This window comes from Anser brachyrhynchus, assembly GCF_964034855.1.
Source record: "Anser brachyrhynchus genome assembly, chromosome: 1".
In the NCBI taxonomy this organism is placed as follows: Eukaryota; Metazoa; Chordata; class Aves; order Anseriformes; family Anatidae; genus Anser; species Anser brachyrhynchus.
The window spans coordinates 181,693,291-181,716,549 of NC_137694.1; the positions used below are offsets into that span (position 1 = coordinate 181,693,291).

At 37.5% G+C, this 23,259-nt stretch overlaps 1 protein-coding gene across 7 annotated transcripts in view; it reads right to left on the reverse strand.

The window, feature by feature from the left end:
- ZC3H13 (zinc finger CCCH-type containing 13) overlaps positions 1 to 23,259 on the reverse strand; it is a 48,856-nt gene that overhangs the window by 12,026 nt on the left and 13,571 nt on the right. For all 7 annotated transcript variants that reach the window (XM_080561752.1, XM_080561750.1, XM_080561751.1 and 4 more), the window contains 9 exons: positions 17,499 to 17,607; positions 14,727 to 14,866; positions 13,781 to 13,941; positions 12,305 to 12,502; positions 10,767 to 10,940; positions 6,622 to 6,932; positions 5,171 to 5,635; positions 3,623 to 3,802; positions 859 to 1,402 (listed from right to left, as the gene is read on the reverse strand). In XM_080561752.1, the coding sequence (XP_080417878.1) occupies positions 859 to 1,402; positions 3,623 to 3,802; positions 5,171 to 5,635; positions 6,622 to 6,932; positions 10,767 to 10,940; positions 12,305 to 12,502; positions 13,781 to 13,941; positions 14,727 to 14,866; positions 17,499 to 17,607 (2,282 nt within the window). The remainder of the gene's footprint in view (positions 1 to 858; positions 1,403 to 3,622; positions 3,803 to 5,170; positions 5,636 to 6,621; positions 6,933 to 10,766; positions 10,941 to 12,304; positions 12,503 to 13,780; positions 13,942 to 14,726; positions 14,867 to 17,498; positions 17,608 to 23,259) is intronic.

Below are 23,259 nucleotides of genomic sequence, written 5' to 3' on the forward strand. Positions count from 1 at the left end.
GATACCTTAAAACTAAAACTTAAACACTTAGGACAGCTATTTTTTATTTTTTAAACAAAAAAGTACAAAAGGCAATTAAGATCACTTTTTTCCTATGGCAATGATCTTTGCAGTGGGTTGACCCTAGCTGGCATCTAGGCCAGACGCTTGCTCACTTCTCCCCACGAGGGACTGGGAAGACTCTGTACTGGATGATTTATAGGATTCCATACTTCTCTCACACAAAAGCTACTAATTATCTCTAGGCAAAGCAGCCATTCAGGACAACACTGATTTGCTCATTACTGATGTCACAATGAGAATTTTATTGTACTAAATGGAAAAAAAAAAAAAAAAGAGAATCAGTGCCGTACAGATAAAACAAAAGAAGCACCACACATTTACTTGAGATATTGTTGATGCCTTCACTGGTAGCCTTCTGGTGTTGAAAATTCAATAGTGCAAAGGGTAATGTATGTTCCACAGAAATCTGATGAACAAAGTTGTGAACCCTGACCTAGCTAGTTGCTATCACACTCTTGAGACTTCGAAAGGTACCACAGCCTCCTATTAGGTTTCAAAGAATGTCTGCATTATTAAAGCCAAGGCCAAACAAGCAGACTTTAGCAGTTCCGTGATTTTGCATTAGCAGAGCATCAGACTAACATCACCAACATACTACACAGCCTAGAATCTGATTTTGGGGCCACCAGCATATGCCACACAGATGCAGGGGAGACAAGGCTTCAAGATCACACCTCTGCACAAACAGGGTATCTTCTCCTTCCTTATGATACTCCCCTGCTTACTATCTTACTGAAATCAATATTAAGAGAGTTTTTTATTGATGTTATTGAAGTAACAGTCAGATCCACTCACTTGGATTTTCGTTCTTCATGGACATCTCTTGAACTTCTTTCTTCTCTGATATCTTCTCTCTTGTCCCTGCGGTCATCCCTTCCTTTTTCTTTGTCATCCCAGTCTCTCTGGCGCTCTCTTTCTTTATCTCTGTCTCGACCTCTCTCCCTTTCTCGTTCCCGCTCTCGATCTCTCTCACGCTCACGCTCCCTTTCCCGCTCCTCCCTCTCCCTCTCTCGCTCCTTTTCTCTCTCTCTTTCTCGTTCCCTTTCCCTGTCATGGTCCCTGTCTCGATCGCGCTCACGGTCCCTGTCTTTGTCTCGCTCCCGCTCTCTCTCCCGTTCCCGAGCACGATCTCGTTCCAACTCCCTCTCCTTCTCCCTTTCCCGTTCCCGGTCTCTTTCTCTCTCCCTCTCTCGATCCCGCTCTCTTTCTCTCTCCCTCTCTCGGGCCCTTTCATCTCTCCTATCATCACTGCGATCTACCCTTCGCTCTTCTCGTCTTTCATCCCGCTCGAGGTCATCACTTCGTCCTTGATGTCGTACTGGTGAGCTTGCTCTCTGATCTGTGAAGAGAAGCAAGTTTGATTACCAAATATTAAAGGGATACACACTGCTTCCGCTACACTAATAAAACACCAATGACTTGGTGTTTTGGCAATCTAGCTATAGGTTTGAATCAACTGAAAAACAGCTCCCTGTAGTTCTGAAATATTTTTCCAGTATTTCAGGAGCGAGCTTTCCTTCGTTTAGAGAAAAGTCACTACGAAAATTTATTTTCTACTGGGCGTTTCTGAACGGCTTCAAAAGATAATTATACTGCCTCAGAACCTAGCCATTACTATTGTATTACTGAATCATTAAAATCTAGTACAGGATCTTGGAAAGCTCAGAATGACATACATATGAAAACCAAGTATCAAGACTTCCATAAGAAAATTTCACTTCCAAAAATTAAGAGTCACAAGTTCCTAAGAACTCATATTGTTTATTTTCCTGTAACTTTACTAGGTGTTATAAGAAATACTGGCCTATCTCCTCACAGAAGAAGAGATCCCTGCATAGAAATACACAACCAAATCCAAGAGAAAGGGAGAGATGAGGATGAGCTACAGGAAGCATAACTGCTGTAAGTTTTCATATGCATTCACATAAGAAGAGTCTTTCAGTGTTCAGACAGTGGGCTAGGGTCATGGAGAAAATGATATTCATACAGAAAACAACTGATCCAGAAAGATAGTGAAGACAGTTTATCTAAGGGCATTTATTCTCCACAGACTTAATGCTAAATTTGGCTGCACTCTGTTATTTTTGGAATATTTACATAAATTTTGACTACTTTATAACAATTTTTATGCTAACATTTGTAGCATTTGAACAGGAACAGACCAGTAAAACTACTTTCACAAAATATATTCAAAGCATTATACAAAAGAACAAGAACTGCATGAATAGATGTTGGTATTTTTAGGTCCATTACTCTGATGCTGAGTGTACTGCCTTGTAAATTGAGACCATGCCCACCAGGGACAAGCAGACAGAGCTTGAAGAGGACTAAGTCAATAAAACATGCATTTCCATTAGTTTAATCAATTTTAATCTCTGAGTGAATTAACAATGACTTAGTGCTCCCCTGCTACCAGGTAAAATTAAAAGCAAACTCGAGTAACGTTTCTGTCATAGATGTAACACTTCTTTTTTTTACAGATTTAAATTATCAGACCAAGCAAATGGTTTCATGAATAGGTTTCATCTTCTTTTAATGGTGCCTGTAACTTTATAATATGATTTATTGTGCATACCAAGTAGTAGGTTTTATACAAAAGTTCTGTAACACCTGTTTATTGTGTCAGTTTTGGGTGACAAAACATCTACACGCAACTCTTGCATGAATTAAGATGCCTGTAAGTGTATTAGACAACTGAACATGGATCGTCAACACTTCTTACACGACTTTGTTATGATAACATTTTTTTACTTCCAAGTTGTCGGTTTTTTAAAATCAAAAACTTAGTATGATATGGAAAGTACAAATTACATAATAAGGTATTTAGCATTTACGGGAGGTTTGGAGGTGGAAGAGGCAAAAGCTAGTCTGCAAGAGCCAACCTTCCAGGACACATTCAGACTGCAGGGTTTTTCAGCTGACAAGAAAAAGGAAGTCTGGAGATTGGGTTTATTGAAATTGTGCCTTGAAGATATGAGAGAATCTAAAGCAAAACCTTTCACAAGAACAGGTGACAACAGACATTTCAGTGAGCCAAAAAACATTTCACAAAGTAGCATACAAAACATTCCTCTGAAAAACTGAAGGTGAACAACAGCTGCAACACACCTTTCCCTTCCAAAACTCTCTTCTTAAGACAGGAAAAAAATCATTTTAGTTTTGTATTCATTCTCCACAGCTTATCCTTTCATTTCCTATTTTTAGGACTATTTTTATTTGCTTGATTCCTCCTATTGTCTTGATTGGTGAGCAATACAATTATTCTCCATAGTGGCAGTTGGCAGTAAGTTCCTCAGAGACAACAGCAAACTCTTTCAGGTGCAAAAGTTTGACATCTTACACACTATGACTAAAAGAACAGTCTTGCATACGCTTTCCATGATCACTGCTATCTGTACTGGCTACCTGTACTAACAAAGTTAACTTACATCAAGGATAGGACTAGCATCAGTGTGCAGTTATTTATGAATTAGTAGTGGGAAGGAATGAGAGAGAAACACATTCATACATATACTTTAAACTACATATATACGTGTGTGTAAAAATTACATTAAAATACCTCTTTCTCTGTTGTCACGCCTGTCCCGTTCACTATGTCTTCTTTCGAAGGAGGAATCTCTTGCTTGGTCTCGACTATCATAGCGATCTCGATCAGGGTAGCTACTCCTCGATTCCCAACTATCATGGTAGTTTCCACTACTGCTGTGACCATCCACCTGGGAGCTTCTAGTCCGACTTCCTAATAGTGATGTATCGAGATAAAAGATGAGTTCCCACATGTTAGGAAATCCAGTGATGTTTTATAACACCTAATTAAAGCAGTGACTTTTTAACAAACTTGAATTAACTGTTCATGGAAATAAAAAATTGCACTGGTAAACTCTTAACCAAAACCTCTCAAATTTGACAAGTTTTAATTGCAAAGTTATTATTTTCCAACCGCAGACTCAAAATTTCCTACATCACACTCCCCTAGCCATAACATGAGGTCTCCTGACTAGGAAATAAAACAGTCAAAAAGTCAGTTCATATTTGTTCCGAGTATGATGTAAACTTACAGACTTGGCAGCAGGAGAATAAGAAAGATAATTTTTCCTGTAAAAATTGTATGGCACATTCTTATTGCAAAAAGTTTAAATGCCATTTATTAGAGAGGTAAAAGGTGGTAAGTGAAGCTGTTGTACAAAGTGCATCAAACTTTCAAAAATACTGCCAAAGGTTTAAATTGCATTTTTGGTCAATCAAGAAGGGTGGAGAGGGTGAAAGATGGTTTTCAAGTGCCTACACAGCTGCATTTGAGAAAACAAAAAATTGCTACCCAGTACTTTGAGACATGCTGCCTCCTACTAATCCTGCACTACACATAAGCCTCCTGTGTTTGTGGCCCATGGGAAAACCTAGGGCTGGGTTGCAGAAACATTAAGAGTGGTGCAGGGCTTCAAGCTTGTTTTAAAATGGTATGGCAGGAGAGTGGTGTTATGCCGCCTTAACCAGAGAATGCAGAAGTGCTATAATTTTAAGCAACTGTTCTGATTTAATGACAACAGAATTAAACATAACTTAAAAGCATGAACTATAGAATCACAGAACCATAGAATCATTAAGGTTGGAAAAGACCTCCATGATCATCTGGTCCAACCATTCCCCTACCACCAGTGTCACCCACTAAACCATGTCCCTAAGCACCACGTCCAACCTCTCCTTGAACACCCCCAGGGACGGTGACTCCACCACCTCCCCGGGCAACCCGTCCCAGTGCCTGACTGCTCTTTCTGAGAAGAAATGTCTCCACATTTCCACCCTGAACCTTCCCTGGCGCAACTTGAGGCCATTCCCTCTAGTCCTATCACTGGTTACCTGCGAGAAGAGGCCGACCCCCAGCTCCCCACACCTTCCTTTCAGGTAGCTGCAGAGAGCAATGAGGTCTCCCCTGAGCCTCCTCTTCTCCAGACTAAACAACCCCAGTTCCCTCTGCCGCTCCTAAACACTCCTATTTGGCAGCATTTCCACATGTAACACCAAACAAGGTAATACAAATGTCAGTGTTCAATCTCCAATAATAAGGACACTTACTATTTATGTATTTTTTTTCAAAATCATGTAATACCTTTGTCAGATAACTCTGGACCTCTACCTCGACTTCGGCCCGTTCGATCACTTCTGCTGTCATTTCTAGAGTCACTTCGGGAGTCATTCCTTGTTTCGGCACGAGAGCTCTCCTCTCTGCCATGGGATCTTCCATAGCTGCGTGAGTCCTCCTGATACTGGTCATCCTTTTTATGGGCATCCCGACTTTCTCTGTCTCTGTAGTCATGAGAATCTCGGGTGGAACGTGAGTCTCTTTGATCACGACTATCTTTGTTATCTCTGCTATAATCCCTTGCATCTCTGGAGTCTCGAGTGTCTCTGGATTCCCTCGTCTCCCTCCGATCTCTGGTATCTCTCGTCTCCCTCCGATCTCTTCCATCACGAGATTCTCTGTCATCTCTATGATCCCTGGAGGTACTCTGCTCCTGGTCATAATCACGATCGTCTCTTGTGTCTCTTTCTTTTTCCCTTTTCCCTCTAGTTTCTGTGAAATGTTTAAAGGAGTGTTATATACCAAGCTTAATCAAAGCAAGCAAAAATTTAGAGGATGAATAGCACTAAAATAATACAGTCAAAATATACTTCTGATATACATATTAATTTAAATTTTGCGTGTAAGAAGGATAAGATCGTTCTGGGTATCCACCTATATATTTCAGTAAGCTTTAAACATCTTTTTCTGAATTTGAGCTTTACAAATATTTACCTGTTCAAAGGGGGAATAAGTATAGTAAAAATAAATTTCAAAGACATTAGAAAGCAAGCACACTTCAGTAATTTAAAGGTAAGATCACTTTTCCTACAATCATAGGTTCCTTTTTTTTTCTCCAGACACTTTCAATAAATCTGTGCTATAATTAGATCACTTGCTTTTAAGACCTCTTTCCCCTGATAAAATCATTTTTTAAAATTATTTATTTACAATATTACTGCTACAGGAAAGTGAGTTTACAGTCAGTCTAAAAAAAGCTGACATACGTACTCTTTATAATCTGTCTATTTAGAGAAATGGCATGTTTGACCATCACAGATTGCTCAACCAACTTTAAAGATTTCCAGAGGGAATGACTCTTTGCACACACCTCACTTAATGTCAGTGAAAAAGACAATGGACAAAGCAATCAGTGATGACTGGAATAGCATCAGATCTGCTAGCATAAGCCTCGTACAAAGAGAAGATCACTTACCTACAGAAACGACCACTGCATTACACATAAAATATCTAAACAGATGCTTACAGGATCTCTTGAACCAGCTGAGCCTACCTAAGCAGTCCTATCAGGATCAATGCCCTTGCACAGTCCCCAAAAACAGCACCACAAACACAGCAAGAATTATACAGATTTCTGCCAGTGCTTTCTTTACCACCTGGCCACTGGGATAGGTGCAGATCGTGCCACGAACTGAAAATCTTGTTCAAAACGCAATCTGCAAACAAACATCTGTTGGAAATGCTATTTTTATTCATACCATCCCGCCTTTCGTGGCGCCTATCATGAGACTGTGAAGTCCGATCACGATCGTGCCTTCCCTTTTCTCTTCCAGGAGATCGGTGCCTTGAAGGGCTTCGCTTCCTCTGAGGAGAAGAGGAAGAGCGTGGGGGGTAGGGGGAAGATGACCGCCTTGCAGGCGGGGAAGCTGTCCTTTGATAGGAGGGAGAAGGAGTTCTTTTGCGGTGTGGGGAAGGAGAATGTCTTTGAACAGAGGAACCCGACTGCGATGAAGAGGAGTGATGCCTAGAAGATATGGGAGAATGATGCTGACCTGATGGAGAGGCAGACCTGCAAGGAAGAATTAGAATAGCCACACATGAAATAACTTGATTTGAAAAAGTTATATTACTATACCCTACACAAAACAGAGGGATTAAAATAATTTGTGCATTCTCTATCCTCTGTCTGTTGAAAACAAGTGCTATGTCTGTAACATCCAGCTAATCTTCCCTCATATATTTCAACGTATACTTATCTCTAAATGGTAATAGTTTACTTAATATCCTAGAACAAGTTTTTAAATCACAATTACGTTACATATACTGCATTATATATATCAGACTGCTTTCCCAGGGGAAGAGAGAGAAGAGTCAGCAAAAATGTGGTCTCTCCCACCCCACGAACCAAGTACAATTGTTTTCTTCAATATATGCTACTTTTTGATCTTCATGATAAAGTTAGACAGATAGCTTTTATATAGTGTTACATAAGGGCATCCACCTCTCCTCCTAAATAGAATTTTTTTTTTCAGAGAACAACAGCGCATTTTTTTTTTGCATTTTTAATTTCTGCCTTTTATTACAACCTTTAAACAATTTAGTCCTGGATCCTATAAACTCATGCATGTCTTTTGGGTAGACCTCCGTGGTGCCAGGAATTGGACTCAATGATCCTTATGGGTCCCTTCCAACTCAGGATATTCTATGACTCTATGATATCTACTTAAAAGTTTAGCAAACACGAATGTTTCCACAAGCAGGGAGATCTCATCTAACAGAATAAGAAAAAACATATACCAAGTGTCTCATCTTGGAAATCCCATAGATTAACTAAAGATCATTTACATACCAGTGAACAGATTTCCTCATAATAAGTTATCACATGCACAGTCTAACGTGGACATATACATGCTTCAAGCCTTTGAGCTCAGTAGTAGTTTTTGTTCCTTATCAGCATCTAAGCAATTTGCAAGCGTCTTTTCTCATGAAATACGCGCTGCCCTTAATTCCCAACTGCCTTCCACTTCACAAAATTTCAGAGACTCCAAAGAGAAGAGCAGAGTCAGAATAACCACACACAGACAACACATTTTCAAAAAAATCACTTATGTAATTTACTTTCTGCTTTTGAATATGCATGCATATACAGTGTCAGTGACTTCAAACAAATACCCAGATCGTACAGATGAATTCCTCAGTTTCAGATGACCCACAAAGGAAGGACTACTTTACCAAAGGCAGGACCTTCCTGCAATATTCCATAATAGCCCAGCAGTTGTTAAAGCTATATATGTAATGTGGCTTTTGCAAATGTCAAGAATTTTTTCTCAGCAGGATAGCTGATGTCAGTTGGGCTCTGAATAGAAGGAGCACTGAAATGATTCAGATTAGCAGGCTTACAGCATGTCATGATGCTATCCAGGACCTAAATGGACAAACATCAATGCTGTTCAGCAGCAGATCTCATGGCTAAGGCCATTTTCTAAAAGACCCAGACATTGTGCAGGTAGAAAGAGTCTCCTTATGTCAAGAACACAGAGCAATGATTCAGCTTCCAAGGAGCAAAGCTCTGGGAACAGAACGTTACGTGAAATCACTGGCAACCTGAGGTAGGAACTCTGTAAGGAAGTCTTTTTTTAGGTAAAATACATCACGGTGGGAATCTTCTATTAATATCAGTGTTTTATCCTTCCTTATAGTCAATGTCAGTGACTCAAGAAAATTGCCTTCAGAGCCCCACGGAATAGTACGTTGGTTATCACAGGACCAGTCTCGCAAAGGCGATGGTTCTACATCTGGATTCCATTATGGAACCAGATATATCCACTAAAGGATGCACTGTGACTTTTCCTTGAGGCACTTCAACTTCAGAGTTGTCAACTGAGGGAAATCAAACAAAATTTTTACAGCACAGCTGAAAACAATACTTGAACAGAACCACTTTGGTTCTATTAGAAAAACACATAGGAAAATGGCAGAAAGAAAGGGGTGAGATAAAAATAAGTAAAATCAGCCTTTATAACATGCTTAAGTGAGACATGCTGAGACAGGCTGTATCTGTTTTTTGATTTAATTCATACAGTGTCTGTGAACCTGTATGCTCAGATATTGCCAGGCCTGGAAACTATCCCACTGAGATGCAACTATGATGGTCAATGCCAGAGACTATTTGTAGTCCTCAGCAGTAGACTAAGATTTTGCATCTCCTTGTTTGTGTAAGTAAAAGTGCATGGGGTTCAGCTGATGCACTCTTGTTGTATCTTAGGGATGCCTGGAATGTCTACGTGCAGTCTGACCTCCAGGATGTTTGTGTGCAGCTTCTTTTGTCTGGAGAGAGAAAAAACCTTAAAGTCTCCTATATATAGGAGGCATTCCTCCTATACCTCCTATAGGTAGGCATTCCTCAAGGATAGCAGGAAAGAGTAAACTCAAATTTCTCTGTTTCCATGACTGCATATTTATGCTGGCTGTAGCTTTCCATCACAAAAGGGAAGATTTGACCACTGAAAGCAGAATACTCATTATTCCTGAGAGAACGAGTAGCTTGCATGCCTCCATGTTGTTTTCATTGTCTGTGAGCATTTGTACACATGCTCACATACAATCAAAACAGCCTGGATTTAGTAGTAAAGCTTCCAAAGCACTCAAAGTGAAACTCTGTAAGAGCCAGAACTGACAAAATCTAATTTCATGACTTACCATCTTTAAACAAAGACTATGTTTACTTTTCACCATTAAACCCAGCATATGAAACAGACATAGGGTTACTAAAATTTGCTTCCACGTAAGACTATCAAGAACTGTTTGGAGACAAACAGAACATTTCAAAACCTGCTTCATTGCCTCTAGCAGAAGGCAAGAGGCACTTTTCTTCCTTGCTTAGCTCCCTTCCACAACACTTTGTATGTCTGCATAGAACCTCCCTGCAAGTAGCGACAAGCAAAACATTGGAGTAGGCTAGAAAAAGTGGGGAAAGACATGCTGCTAAGGTGGTTTTCAGTATCCTTACTACTGGCAGCTGCAAGGAGAAATCGGATGCTCTACAACCTTCTCTTCAAACAATCTTATTTGGAGAATGTGTCCATCAATGATGCCTAGCTTAACATAATACTACATTGTTCCATCTGAACTGAGTAACCACAGCAGCAAGAGCTTGCTTACAACTCCTGAGACAGCTGAACAGACGTTTTTTCTTGTTCTATCAGAATGCATATATATGACATCTGGTGTCCTTCCCCCACCCTCCTCAACAGAAGTGTAGAAAATAAGTACGCATCCCCTCCCATTACAGAATTACAATATTTAGCACTACCATTCTGAACTTAAGCTTACAGATTCTTTAAGCCCCCAGTACAAAGCTTTCTCCTTTTCTTTTTAAAACTAAGTAGTAACTTTTCCCAGAGTGGCAAAAGGTTTTTCTCTAAGGCCCCTAGAACCAGCAGGGACTAGATCTTCTCTGAAGGGTCTCTGAAGCTGTCCTCATACTGTTCTGCGTAAGTCAGACACACTTGCTTTTGTTATTTTTGAAAATTTTCTTAAAGATTTTGTGATCTTTAAGAAGCAAGGAGAGGAGGAAGAGGAAAAAAAATTCCCAAAGGATCACAGAAAGAGCATGTCTCATATCAGACTTCTGAAGCTCCACCCCAAGCCAAAACATCTGGGAGGAACTGATGAACAGAAACTTGCACATTGACTTGTGTTCCTGACCTGACAGGTAACTATAATATCTGAAAACAAAACAACAACCAAAAAAAAACATATCAACACCAATACATGTAAAGAAGCCTCTGAGTTCTTGAGGTGCACACATACCCCCAGACAAACACACGCAAGTAGGCAAAGCAACAGAGGAGGTTTCTAAATTAGATTAATGGAAGTTCTGTCTTTGCAACTGACCACCTACCTGCGAGAAGGTGAAAAGTTATGCTTGTGAGTGGTTGACTTTGCTGGGGCTCGGGAGGCTTGTCGTCGCCTTGCAGCGGGTGGTGAATACTCTCTGGAAGGAGAGGAATTACTGCCAGAATGATCTGCAGGACTAGGAGAACGCTTCTGCCTATGGGAGCCTTCAGAAGGATCTCTGGGAAACAAAAAGAGCAGTTTGCTCAACAGGCATAACAGGACATCAGTACATTTCTAAGAATGAACCTGTGCTTACAAGGTCAAAAACTACTCTTAAAGAATGTTTTGTTCCATCTGTAATTTCATGAGATTACCTGAAAGTTAGCAGAACTAAGGAATGCAAGATACATACTAAATTTCTTCCTGATTACTGGATCATAAAATACATGACTGTAAGACAGTAAAACCAAAATACATTTATATTTTTACCTGATATTTCAGGCAGTGGTGAAACAAAATTCCTATTAATAGAGACTCATTTACTGCCCTATTAAACATTTCTGTTAACATTTTATTCAAGAATCCTTAAGTTCACAGACATTTTCTAACATTAATTGCAATTTCAAATGAATTAAAAATCTCTCTGAACCTTCAGCTATTTCACATCATGAAGCATTGACATTACATCTTATTTTTTATTATAAAAAAGTCAACAAAAATCCAATACTGAAATTAAAGGTTGCAGTCACCACAGCAATACCTGATTATAGTACAACCACGGGCCAATTACTCTCCTGACCCTTTCAGTACCACCTAGAACTTTTTTTCTACTGCTTTTGGCCTTCCAGTAACAGAGTGGGCAAGTATGAGTGAAATAAAATATTTTTAAACAAGTTACTGTGTTTTTACTGTATCGATTAAAAATAGACTTTTTTACTGGTCTTCAACCTCTTAGTCTTTGCTATACTAGTTACAAAAGATGCACTTATGAATACATACCCTATTTCCATCAAGGGAATATAGAACTTAAAAATGCAAGTGTTATATTTAACGACTTAAATGGACAACTAAGCTTCAGAAAATAATGGGAATAGTCATCTAAGTCCAGCATTTGAGAGATATATATATATATATACACACACACACACACACACACATATGTGTAAGTGATGAAATTCTAGAAGTGCAATAGCTTTTGACTTCAGAAATACTTTTTAACCTACAGAAGGTCAGGGAAAGTCTAAATGTGCCACTGCCAATTTAGAAAGATATTAGTCCTCTAGGATTTCAGAAAAGCAGGGAAGCAGACAAGTAAATGACTCTGATAAAGACTCTGGCAAGTGAATTGTTTCATTGGTGAAGATCCAACTTCCTGAAAAATAATGAGTCTTTCAAAAGGGCATTTGAAAACCTTATTATGCAACTTAAACCTGTTAATACGTTAGTTATAGTTTATCGAACTACATAAGGCTTTTAAATATTTAATGAGTACTGAAATGGGTCTTGGCAAGGCAGGTATAAATCCCTTATTACTCTGTGTTTTGGTAACATTAATGTAACCTTGTTTTTAAGGGTAAAAGCTAATAATGCATCATAACTTACCTCTGCTTCTCTTTTTTCTCTTTGTGCCTTTCAAAGTCACGGCCTCTCTCTTTCACCTCCCTCGTCTTTTCTTCTGAACGTTCTTTTCCTTTATGTTTTTCTTTGTGTTTTTTTCCTAACGGAGTTTCCTCTTGTACTGGAGGAGGAGGACTAGGGGTACGAGGACCTTTCTTTTTACTCTGGTTACTTTTAGAACTCCTAGATATAAATTAACAAGAAAAAAATGAAGGACTGCCAACTACTTCAAATAACGATTTCTCAAATGTTGGCAGGAAAGTATAATGTAAAGGGCCTTGAAGCTTTTAGGATAGGATTTGCCACTCCATTAGCAAGCAGTGCTCAGTAACTTGACTGAAGGGTGAATGCAGGTGGTAAAAATTCACAATGAGCTCTTCAATTTGTAACTTTTATTTCTGAAGCAAAACCAGGAACTGCTCCCATTCAGACAGAACTATTTTCCAAGGTTACAATGCCTTTGCACGAACTGCATATATCACAAGACCAGAACTCTGGAGTATCTTGTCTGTTTAGACTCCCAATTCTGCAATGCAACACTCAAGTACAGAAAATGACTTCAATCATTCATCTCTTATATTTACAGTTAACTACTTGATGCAGGATAAAACTTTTCAGTATGTATTTCACATTACAAAGGAATTTACACCATTTTTTTCATATGAATTATCACTGACATAAACCCTATAAACTAGATGCTACCACATACTATATGCCAGTAGCATATTATCCCCATGCTCTATCCTCCTGTAGCAAAAATCATTGGTTTGTTCTTAAAGGCTTTGTTTGCTTTGCAAATACAGACGTGTCTGCTTATACTGTTCCAGTAATTTCTTTCCTATCTAAAAGCATCAGTCATTTGAAAGCTCCTGCAGCCAGCAAGAATTTAGTTTCTGGAGACTGACTTTTTGTGGCAAGGTGCCCAGTCTGACCTTCCTGGAGCTTTCACACATCTTATCTTGTCCTGGTTTTTTCCCCTCACCTGCATTCCCCCCCCGCCTTCTTTTCTCCTCCTGAAGTCTGAGAAAGTCTCTGGCTTTAAAATCAAACATTATTTCCTGAACAGCAACATCCAATACCAACAGAATGTAAAGTTGGTCACATTTTAAACATCTCACTTCAGTCTAGATGAGCTGTTTTGCAGGCTGCAGCATCTCAAAGAAAGCTGCCTCTCACTTTATTTATATTTCCTCATCACATCCCAGACGCTCTGGACATTCAAAGAGAAAAAGCCTGCTGTAAACCATGAAATCAGTCAACTGACAACTATGCACATGTAGCAATTTTCCACAGTAGATGACTCACGGTGCATAATTTAGAGACTTTTCCCTAAAGTTAAAAATCAATAGTTCTGAAAGCAAGGAAAATGAAAAACTGTATTAATTATGAAAGCCCCAGTAATAAAAATCAATGTGGTTCTCTGCTCCCACATTCTCCCAAGACACATCTCTACGTACTGACCTCTGCTGATCCAAAAGTGGGGAAGATACAGCAGATGCTTTCTTTTCTTTCTTACTAGCTGAAGAAGAGGATTTGGGACTAGATCTTCGTTTTGGAGACTTGCTAGACTTTCTTGGTGATGGTGACGGTGTCAATTTAGATCTTACCACCTCAGGAGAAATCTTGAGGAAAAGAATATATTAAATGTTAAAAGACTGATGCTCAAAATGTCATATATGTAAAAACAGTAACAGTCTAGATGTGAGATCTTAACCATTTACACATCTACCTCCAATAAACTAACCGTACAGTTTTCAAAACAGTTTATTAGCTTACAAGAACACCATAAAAGAAACGTGGCAAGAAAAGGGTGGGGAAAGAAAAGATGATGCACTCTAATACATTGCAAAGACTGTAACTAAAAGTTTAAAGTTAGTATGATCCCAGATAGTATGATCCCAGCTAGCATTTCATTGTCCAGAAAAGAAGAACCTTGTTTCAGATTTATTTTTTTTTTTAAAGTCTTCCCCAAAATTAGGCCTTCTAGGACTTCGGTAACAGCTTTGCCTGTCTGTCACTCTACTCTCCTCGGTTACCACAAGCCACGTAGGAAAAGGAGCTTGGCGTAAGTTATGCCTTGTGTTTTCTTCTACACCATCTCTGTCTAAGGTTTTATTAGCTTTAAATCATTAAATTGCAAAGTTTCCTACTCATTTAATAGCTGACTTCATAAAGGAGAAAACTTGTTTATGGTGCCAGATGACTGAACAGATGATACGTGACTTGCAACTAATATTCATGTCACACATCAAGGTATAAACATGCCACTTATCTACTACTATGTACAGAATAGAACTTTTGTAATCCAGAAAGCTCAGGTCTCTTAGGAAACAATAAGAAGTCTATGAAGTGGTTGCTGAATTTTTATTTTTTTTATATTTTAATTTTGCATTTACAGAATACAAACCTCTTTTTTAATGACAATTTCCTCTCGTTTCTCCATGTTTTCCTGTTCCAACTTCATAAGTTCTCTCTGAATCTTTTGGCGCTTCATTTCCAAAGACAGCTCATGATCATAATCATAGTTAACATCTCCATTATCAGAGTCTTAATTAAAACAAAAAGTAAATAGACTAGTAAATGGATTACATATGAAATAAATAATATTCCTTTAGCATACTGGATGCCAAGCATAAATATTTCAGTGACTTTTAAGCATCGCATAAATGGATCAACAAGGCTAAGCCAAATCTCTCCTCCAATTATCTGCGTGAACCTGAAATAACTCCAGTTAGTCCCATATGACCCACCATTAAAATACTTAAACTTCATTAGTAACACTTCACTTCTTTTAGAGACTTGTGTCAATTATTCATCTAGGGTAGCAAGGGGAACCCAGTACACCATTTCTTTCTATTTATATAACAAAAATATCCCAAAAAAGAGTGTTTTCACAAAGACCACAAATATGTGGAGCCCTGCTTAATTGGGAAATCTCACATGAAACAGATTAAAATAGTAATGCACTATACTAGAGCTTTTTTTTTTTTTTAAGATGGTATCCTACAAATCAATTCATACCTTGTTTAATTACATCTATAAATTGACTTTAAAATAAAAGAAGAGGTCTGCATAACTTCTTTCACTGGTTAAAACCACACTTAAAACATTCTTACTCCTTGGTATTCACATCATCATTTTCTTCTCGCTTTTTCATTACGTCATTGTCAGTTAAATACCACACCCTTCAGGCCATGCAACTGAAATCTTGTTGAAAAAGAAAGCAGCCTTACTGTTTACACTCCTTATTTTGTTTATAGTTACTTAAGTCAAATGCTCAAAAAGCACATTGATAAAAGAACCTTCCAAGAACAGATACCTCGTTAAAGATTCATTAGCTTTCACCCCCCTTTTGACACACAGGAACTATATAAAAGCTTTGCAATAACTATATTGAGTCTACAAATTCTCTTCGTGTGGCTTGAGAGCATGAGAACAGTCTCCAGAAAGGTGCAGTTCTTAACAGCATAGGTTCTTTCCCAGTCCATCTGTCCAATTATATTGCACTACAACTTCACAGACACCAGTTCTGCTTTTACCCACAGAGGTTATGAGCAACACTATTTTGAGAAATTCATAATTCTCAAGCTAGAAGCCTTGATGTCTAAGAATTAAGACATTCATGCTACGTATTTATATAAAAATATATGTTTTTATATTGCAAATTTTCTTCGACTTAGATTCTGTTTCCATGCATATATGCCATAGGACAGTCAGAGCACAAATAACTTACAGTACTTCTTACTGCAAAAAGATTCATTATATCCGAATTCACTTGAGAAATCTCCAGGGTTTTTTTTTTTGTTTGTTTTGTTTTTTGTTTTCTTTCCCAGAAACAAAGTCTGCCACTTGGACTATTAAAACTTTATTTTCTACACTGACTGTATCACGGTTTTCTATGTCACAATAAAGTACTAGACAAGCAACCTTCAATCAACTAACAATTACATTTATATGCTTAGCCAAAATTATTTTCAGGTTATCAGAAAAGGTAAACCACAGCATTTCTAATTTGACAGAGATTTTTGCTATGATTCTGTGTAAATTTTAGGCATTTTAATATAAGTTAAAATCATGCATCTCTCTCAGTGTATAACACGTTTCCCCCCTTCCAAGTGCTTAGTACAAACCCTTTCGTTTAGGAAGGCACTGTGACTGCATTTGGTTTTCATCATGCAGACTTCCAGCAGAACATAACCATAAACATAAGCAAAAGCGCTAACCATACAGAATCATTTGTGCATTTTGAAAAGATTTGTGGTTATAAGAACAAAATGTAGATATGTATTCTAATATAATTATTTATAACTAGTATCTTGTCTAATAAAGAGCTATAAATTCTTTGGAAAATGACTGTTTCTTTCTTTGGCATCACTACTGTATGGTAGAAAGAATCCTCAACAGTGGACCAGGACCCCCACATTGTCTTGCAATATTTTAATAACTGCTGAAACCTTGATACTTACAAAACTATGTAAATACCACACTTCATTAGAAGTTGCCAGAATTTCATTGGCAGTTTAACTTGGTCTTCAAAGGAAAAAGGAAAGACTCAGAAGAGGGGTGAGAAAACAATAGATTTTTCCTCAACTATGCAGTAAATGGATGAATATTATCAGCACCAAGGACAATAAAATCACCTTTCAACCACAACAAGAGCCTACAGTAGTAATGCAAAGCTCTTACCACTCCTCTAGTATTTTCAGAAGATGATTTGTTCACCAGCTGTCCCATTCAGCTGTTGGTATATGCATTCTAATTACATACTTGCTAATGAGATAGTCCACACTAATACAAATTACACACACACACAAACGAACAAACAAACAAAAAACTGTTGACTTTTAACTTCAAAGGAGTCATGCTCACTTCTTGGACCAATCAGTTTCAAAATCATCTTGGATTCAGCTACTGACCTAATGGCAAAAGGCTCAACCACAGAATAGCCAATGGCCAAGTTCCTCATCTGAGTATTTAAAAATAGTATGTTTCTAAAAGTTGTTTTTACTATTACTGCAGTCCAAATCAAGTTGCTCCTTTGCCGTCTTCCAAAAATAAATCTTAATGGCTACTGCACTCTACTTAGAGACGGAATCTTTAACTATTTTATTTTACATGCAGTCCAGTATTAGTGCAATTCTCTGAGCTGTAGGGAGACCATTAATTTAATTTCACTTACCTTCTCTATTTGTTTCCCAGTCTCCATTTTCCTCTTCACTTTCTGGTGTTCTCTCCTTTGTAATTTTGATATCCTCCTTTTCTCTATGTCTTCCTCGTGAAGACTCTTTCTATAAGGGAAAAATGCTGCATTAGAGTAAACAACTTTATTTTTAAAAGAAGCCTGAAGAAGCAGGTACATTTTACATGGTATTTTGGCTGTTCCTTTTTTATAGTACAAAAAGCAATTTCCCCTTCAGCCTGTTGAAAAAATACCTTCTTAAACAAGCAGAGACTCCACAGGCAAAATACTCTAATGCAATTTCATATAATCAGTATGCAAATAGCAGATGGGGAAAAGAAGGAAGAAGGAATTCATAAAGTAACGTTTAGAGGCAGGGCAAGAATTAAGCACGTATCAGAGAATCAGGTTTAAAATAAGAACCAAAAGAACAGATTGGGTTCTTAAAATCCGAAGTTTAACAGCGTGAATAAGTTTTCAGTTGTAAATAAGAATGTCATATGCAAGGCAGATGACCCTCAGAGAAGCTGAACCACTTAACTCTCCAGAGGATAAAGAAGGGGGCAGCAATGCAGGGGGGGACCCTTGGCTGGCAGAAGAAAGGGGGAAGAAAATCTAAAGCAACAGACTGGAATCGAGTTTTCTTAATAGCTTTAAAGCTGAACGTTCATTGGCTCGATCTTATTAGTCATGTTTAACCAGTGCAGTAGCACCCATTTCGCATGTGGCAAAACAGTGCATGTGGCGCACAGGACCGATGTTCCTATGGATACCTAAGGATGCCAGAGACTGTTTGTTCTTACAGAATGTAAAATAATTTATAAAGGCACCTGGTCCTGAGCTGCTCTTCTCCCCCTGCTACATTCCAGTAGTAGAGCTACATAGTTGCATCATTGCCTCTGCTGAATCCATATTCTTTCCATATTCTCTAATCTACCTGGACTTAGTGAAGTACAGGACAAAGTGGTTTTTTAACTGTTCACCAAAAAAAAAAAAGACGGCAAACCACCCATGAACATCCAAGCTTAGAAGTATCACAGATTAATTTATTATGTACGAAACCACAAAGAGCAAATAACAAAAGCCTGTCCCACTCCCCATTTGTTCTCACCTCCCAGAGTGCTTTCTTTTGGGGATTCTTCAGTGCTGGTTTGTTGGACCCTTTATGCCAAGAAAAGGAGATGCCTGAGAATTTCACTAGCTACTCCTTATTGTGACTTAGGCCATTACTCGATTTAAATCCTTAAGACCATGTCAGAAACACAGTAGGGAAATAATAAGAGTGACTCTACACAATATTGCAAGTGAATACAATGGAACTATTCCTTTTTATTCTTTAACAATGTTAAACACTAGTTTAATGACATAAGTGATCACAGAGTAAGTACTGCATTTATTTTACCTAGTAAACTGAAAAGTACTTCAGTGCTGCTTAGTTATCTTCAAGCCCCTTATCTTGATGTACTAAGTATATCATATCAAACCCTTACAAGATTTTGAAAAACTGACCATTTGCTAAATAACACAAAGAAGCTTCACATGAAGGAACTAACTTGAGTCAAGTGTAACTAAAAGCAGCTTCTAGAATAAGGACAAGTCAGATTTTCTTCACTTCATGACAGGATCTCTAAAGTGATGCACAAGATCCTAACTTATCAGGTCACATTGGTTTCTGACATCAGTTGCAGACAAGTCTACATCAACTAGACCATCAACACAACAGGCACCAAATGCATTCCAGTCTAACAGCAACAACTGTACTAAGCTCCAAAGGAAGTTACTTGAAGAGAAAATAGACTTTTATAAGACTCAAAGTTTGCAGCTTTATCAACAAGCTCCTCTTGCAAACAATTTTTTTCGTACAGCACCTTCCTTTTTCTAGGCTACTTTTCTTGAAAGCTGAATTTGTTCTAGTAAAATGTTTACTTCTGCTATATACTAGTTCCTATAAACAATAAACATTAAATACAAATACTAAATTTTATTAATTCAATCCTATGTGGTACTAGCAAACCACACGATGCATGTTAGGCCATACCCTATACATACTAACCTCAAAAAACTTCAAGGCCAAATCACAAAGTAACTTGTTAACAAAGAGCATTCTGAGTAAACTGCATGTTTCAAGAACAATGTAATACTCCATGTTAGAAGCTGTACACAACCTATACACATCTCACCTACACCTCCAAACTTACAACACCACACAAGCGTATTGAAACAGCCCGTATTTTCTCCTCTCAGTGGAGACATTTGGTAGTGGCAGCAATGGGACAATCATACTTCTAAAGAAGAATTGAGAACAAAATCATCTATGAAAGGAATTTTATTGAATTATTGAATATAGGGGAAGCGAACAGACAATTGTAATGCAAGCATGCTATTTTATAAGTTAACACAACTTGATCCAAGCCCGTCCATACACTAAGCAACTTGAGTTTACTTGTCAGGAGAAAAGATTCTGGTAAGACAGCATCTTGGGAAGAAAACAAAAAAAAAAAAAAAAAAAAACAAAAAAAAACAAAAAAAACCTGTGCTTAGAAACTGAGTATATTTTCCTGGGGCACATAATTCAAGAATTTAAATTATGACGGTATAGAACACATTCAAATTTTCTCATGGAAAAGTCTTCAATATATTCCTTTTATTGTATTTGTTTCACTTGCAAGGCATTTCATTCCCTCATACTATGGGCTATATTAGTTAATGAGTAAATATTACATTCACATCCTTACAGACCTTCTTATACTTTACATTGTTTTTTTGCACCTCTACCTTAATAAGCCAAGAATAAAATAAGCCAAACTCCTACAGGGCAAAAGCATGTCTTTTATTTGTACTGGAAGATACTGTATCTGAAAAAGACTCCATTTACTGGAATAGAAACAAACTTTCATAATAGTATAATTATTTACTAAAAAAATTGTTAACTGTCCTAAGTGCAGACAGTAATTTAGTAGACTTTGTCTACGCTGTTTTCACATATGTGCTCGAAGTTAAACTATTAACATGTGTTGAATAGATTATTACAGTTTAATGTTGAATTTCAGTAGAAATGCTACTTAAAGAAAAACATACGACATTATGACTGAATTCTATGAGATTTTATTAAACACCTACTTAAATTGAAGTTCCCCACCTTATAAGACAATAAGTCCTCTACAGCACAAGACTCAATGTCTCCTCGAATGAATTTCCCACTACAGCAAGAGCTTGGCCAAGCACTAAAGGACTTACCCATTCTGCAAAACATGCTTCTAGCTAGTAAGTGTTACTTTGCCAACATTGATGGAGAGAATATTTATAAGGCTTACAATCTACAGTTCTTACAAAGCAGAAGCTTCAGCTTCAGCCTTGTCAGCACATGTGCATGCAGCAGTGATATAAACTAAGTCAGAATTCACTTTAACTCCAGAACAAGCTATCATGCATCAATAGCTCACATCTTTTGGGTAAGCACAGTACTATTTTGCTCTACATGTAATACCTCTATAATGAAAATTACTACCACACTGCACAAACGTACAAGAAAATGTATTCCGTTTCCCTGAAATGAACAGGTATTGATTCCATTTCAGAGATGGAAGACAACGCTGACCTCTATTTCCAGTGCAGATATTCAAAAGCCAAAGTGACAAAAAGCAGATATAAAACAAGTGATAGACATTCCTTACAAAAACCTTTCCTAAAGGTAAATTAAGTTCTTTCCACTTTTTCCCCAAATCACACAAACCTCCCAGAAGTTGTTTTACATAATACTTCAAATACTCCAATGTATCTATCTCGGAATTCAGAGAAAAATTCAACATGAAAATTTCCAACTAAATACAGTAACAGCAAGAACCTTTCCTAGTTATTTGTAATGTATTTGATACACTAACATCAGAACTGAAATAAGTCCGAACACAAATCTAAGAAACACAAAAACAACTGAGTTTGCTGTAGTTGTCCATGTAACACAGCATATTGTCTCTGAAAATAATAGTACAAGACATGAAGAAATAATAGAAGATATATTTTTATAAGCTGTCCATGTATGAAATTTCTTCCTAAATACATATAAGATAACCAGTAAAATCTCTATCTCCAAACACAGAAAATCTCTTCTCTTCCACTGCCTTAACTGTTTTTGGAACCTATTCATGTTTTTTTTAACTCTATCTTCCAGCAATCAGGTAGAATTGTCATATATAACGTAAACAGCATCTCCCCTTGTCATTTTCAAATTTGCTGTTGTTTCTACTGGGATAAAGTATGAATAAGACGCATCTAGTTTACATTCTCTCAACCATACATTATATGCATTCGCCACAACTCCTTTCTTCTCCTCTCCAGTCTCCTCCCCACCCCTTGCTCACTTCAAAAAGACCTCTGACTGTATTGTCTTGCATACAGGTGATCATAACCAAACAGCATTTCAAATAAAACCGGACCATTAACTCCTACAGCATAGCAGTGATAATTTTCTATTCCATTTTTATATTACTGAGTATTTTGTTTCTGTGACTGTACTTTGAACAGATGATTTCATTGAGCTGTCCACAATAACTTTTTTCTACTGTATGGTTTCAGTTACTTTTAAAATATTAATTCATATATTTTTTGTATTAAATACTTCCTTTGCTGTGCATTACCTTGCACTTGCCAACACCACGTTTCATCTGCCATTGTACTGTTGAAAATCTTTTCCGCAGTCCCTATGGCATTCCTCTGACTTTATTAATCTCAATTAGTATTCTCATATCTTCTGCAAAGTTTAACATTTGGGATGTCCATCATTTTTCCATTCTTAAAAAGTAGCATCTCTTTAGATGAAGCACCATAGCATTCTCTGTAACCTCATTTTAAATTAATCTAAAATTTTCCCATTAGCTGGCTTCTAAAACTGACGATATTATGCTTGTTATTCACCTATCTATTCCTCAAAAGCTTTGTTTCAAAAGAAGCTATTTAAGATTTCACTTATATCAGTTTTCTTTTAACCACTACTCTCTGTTCAAGTTTCAATGCTAGTAGATCAGCGAAGCACAAATTTTGACTGCAGGAACAGTGCTCTTTCTTCTTTATTTAAAAAGGAAAAAAAAACAAAAAAACACAATTATGAAACTTTTCACGAAACAAGCTACCTTTCATTATTTCAAAATGAAATTACGACTTCTTATCCATTTCCTCAGTTATCCCAGAAGCTTTAGTAAGATGAAAACGTCAATCATTAGATCTCCACCATAACAGTAACTAATGATGGAGCAAGATTTCTGTAAGCAGTTCAGTTACTTCAGTCTTCTGTTCTTTTGGATATCCTGGTTCTTTGCAATGCAACTCTTGACGACTGTCCCTCTTCATCTATTTGTTCCAGAATATTTTCTTTGGATATCCCATATTTTCCACAGTTGCCTCCGTGCAATTAATACAAAAACCTCAGTGGTTTCCTCAGCCTTCTGTTTTATGAGACTGAAGCAGAGCAATTTTTTCTCTGCAGTGTGCTTATCCTGTAAATAACTCTTTGGTACTTTAACAGATGCTCTAATTCTCCAGTTCCTTTTGACTCCTGTTTCCAGTTCACCTTTATTTGGGGTTTAGTTGTTTAAGAGTACTTTATTATTGCATGAATAGAACACTATAAAAAGCAGGGTTAACTATTCAAAACCAAGAATTACATCAAAATTAGAATTGTACCAGGAGAGAAGAAGTTACAATAAATTTTTAATAATGGTTGGAAAAAAACCACTTTTCCCACCAACCATGTACTTAGTAACTAAAC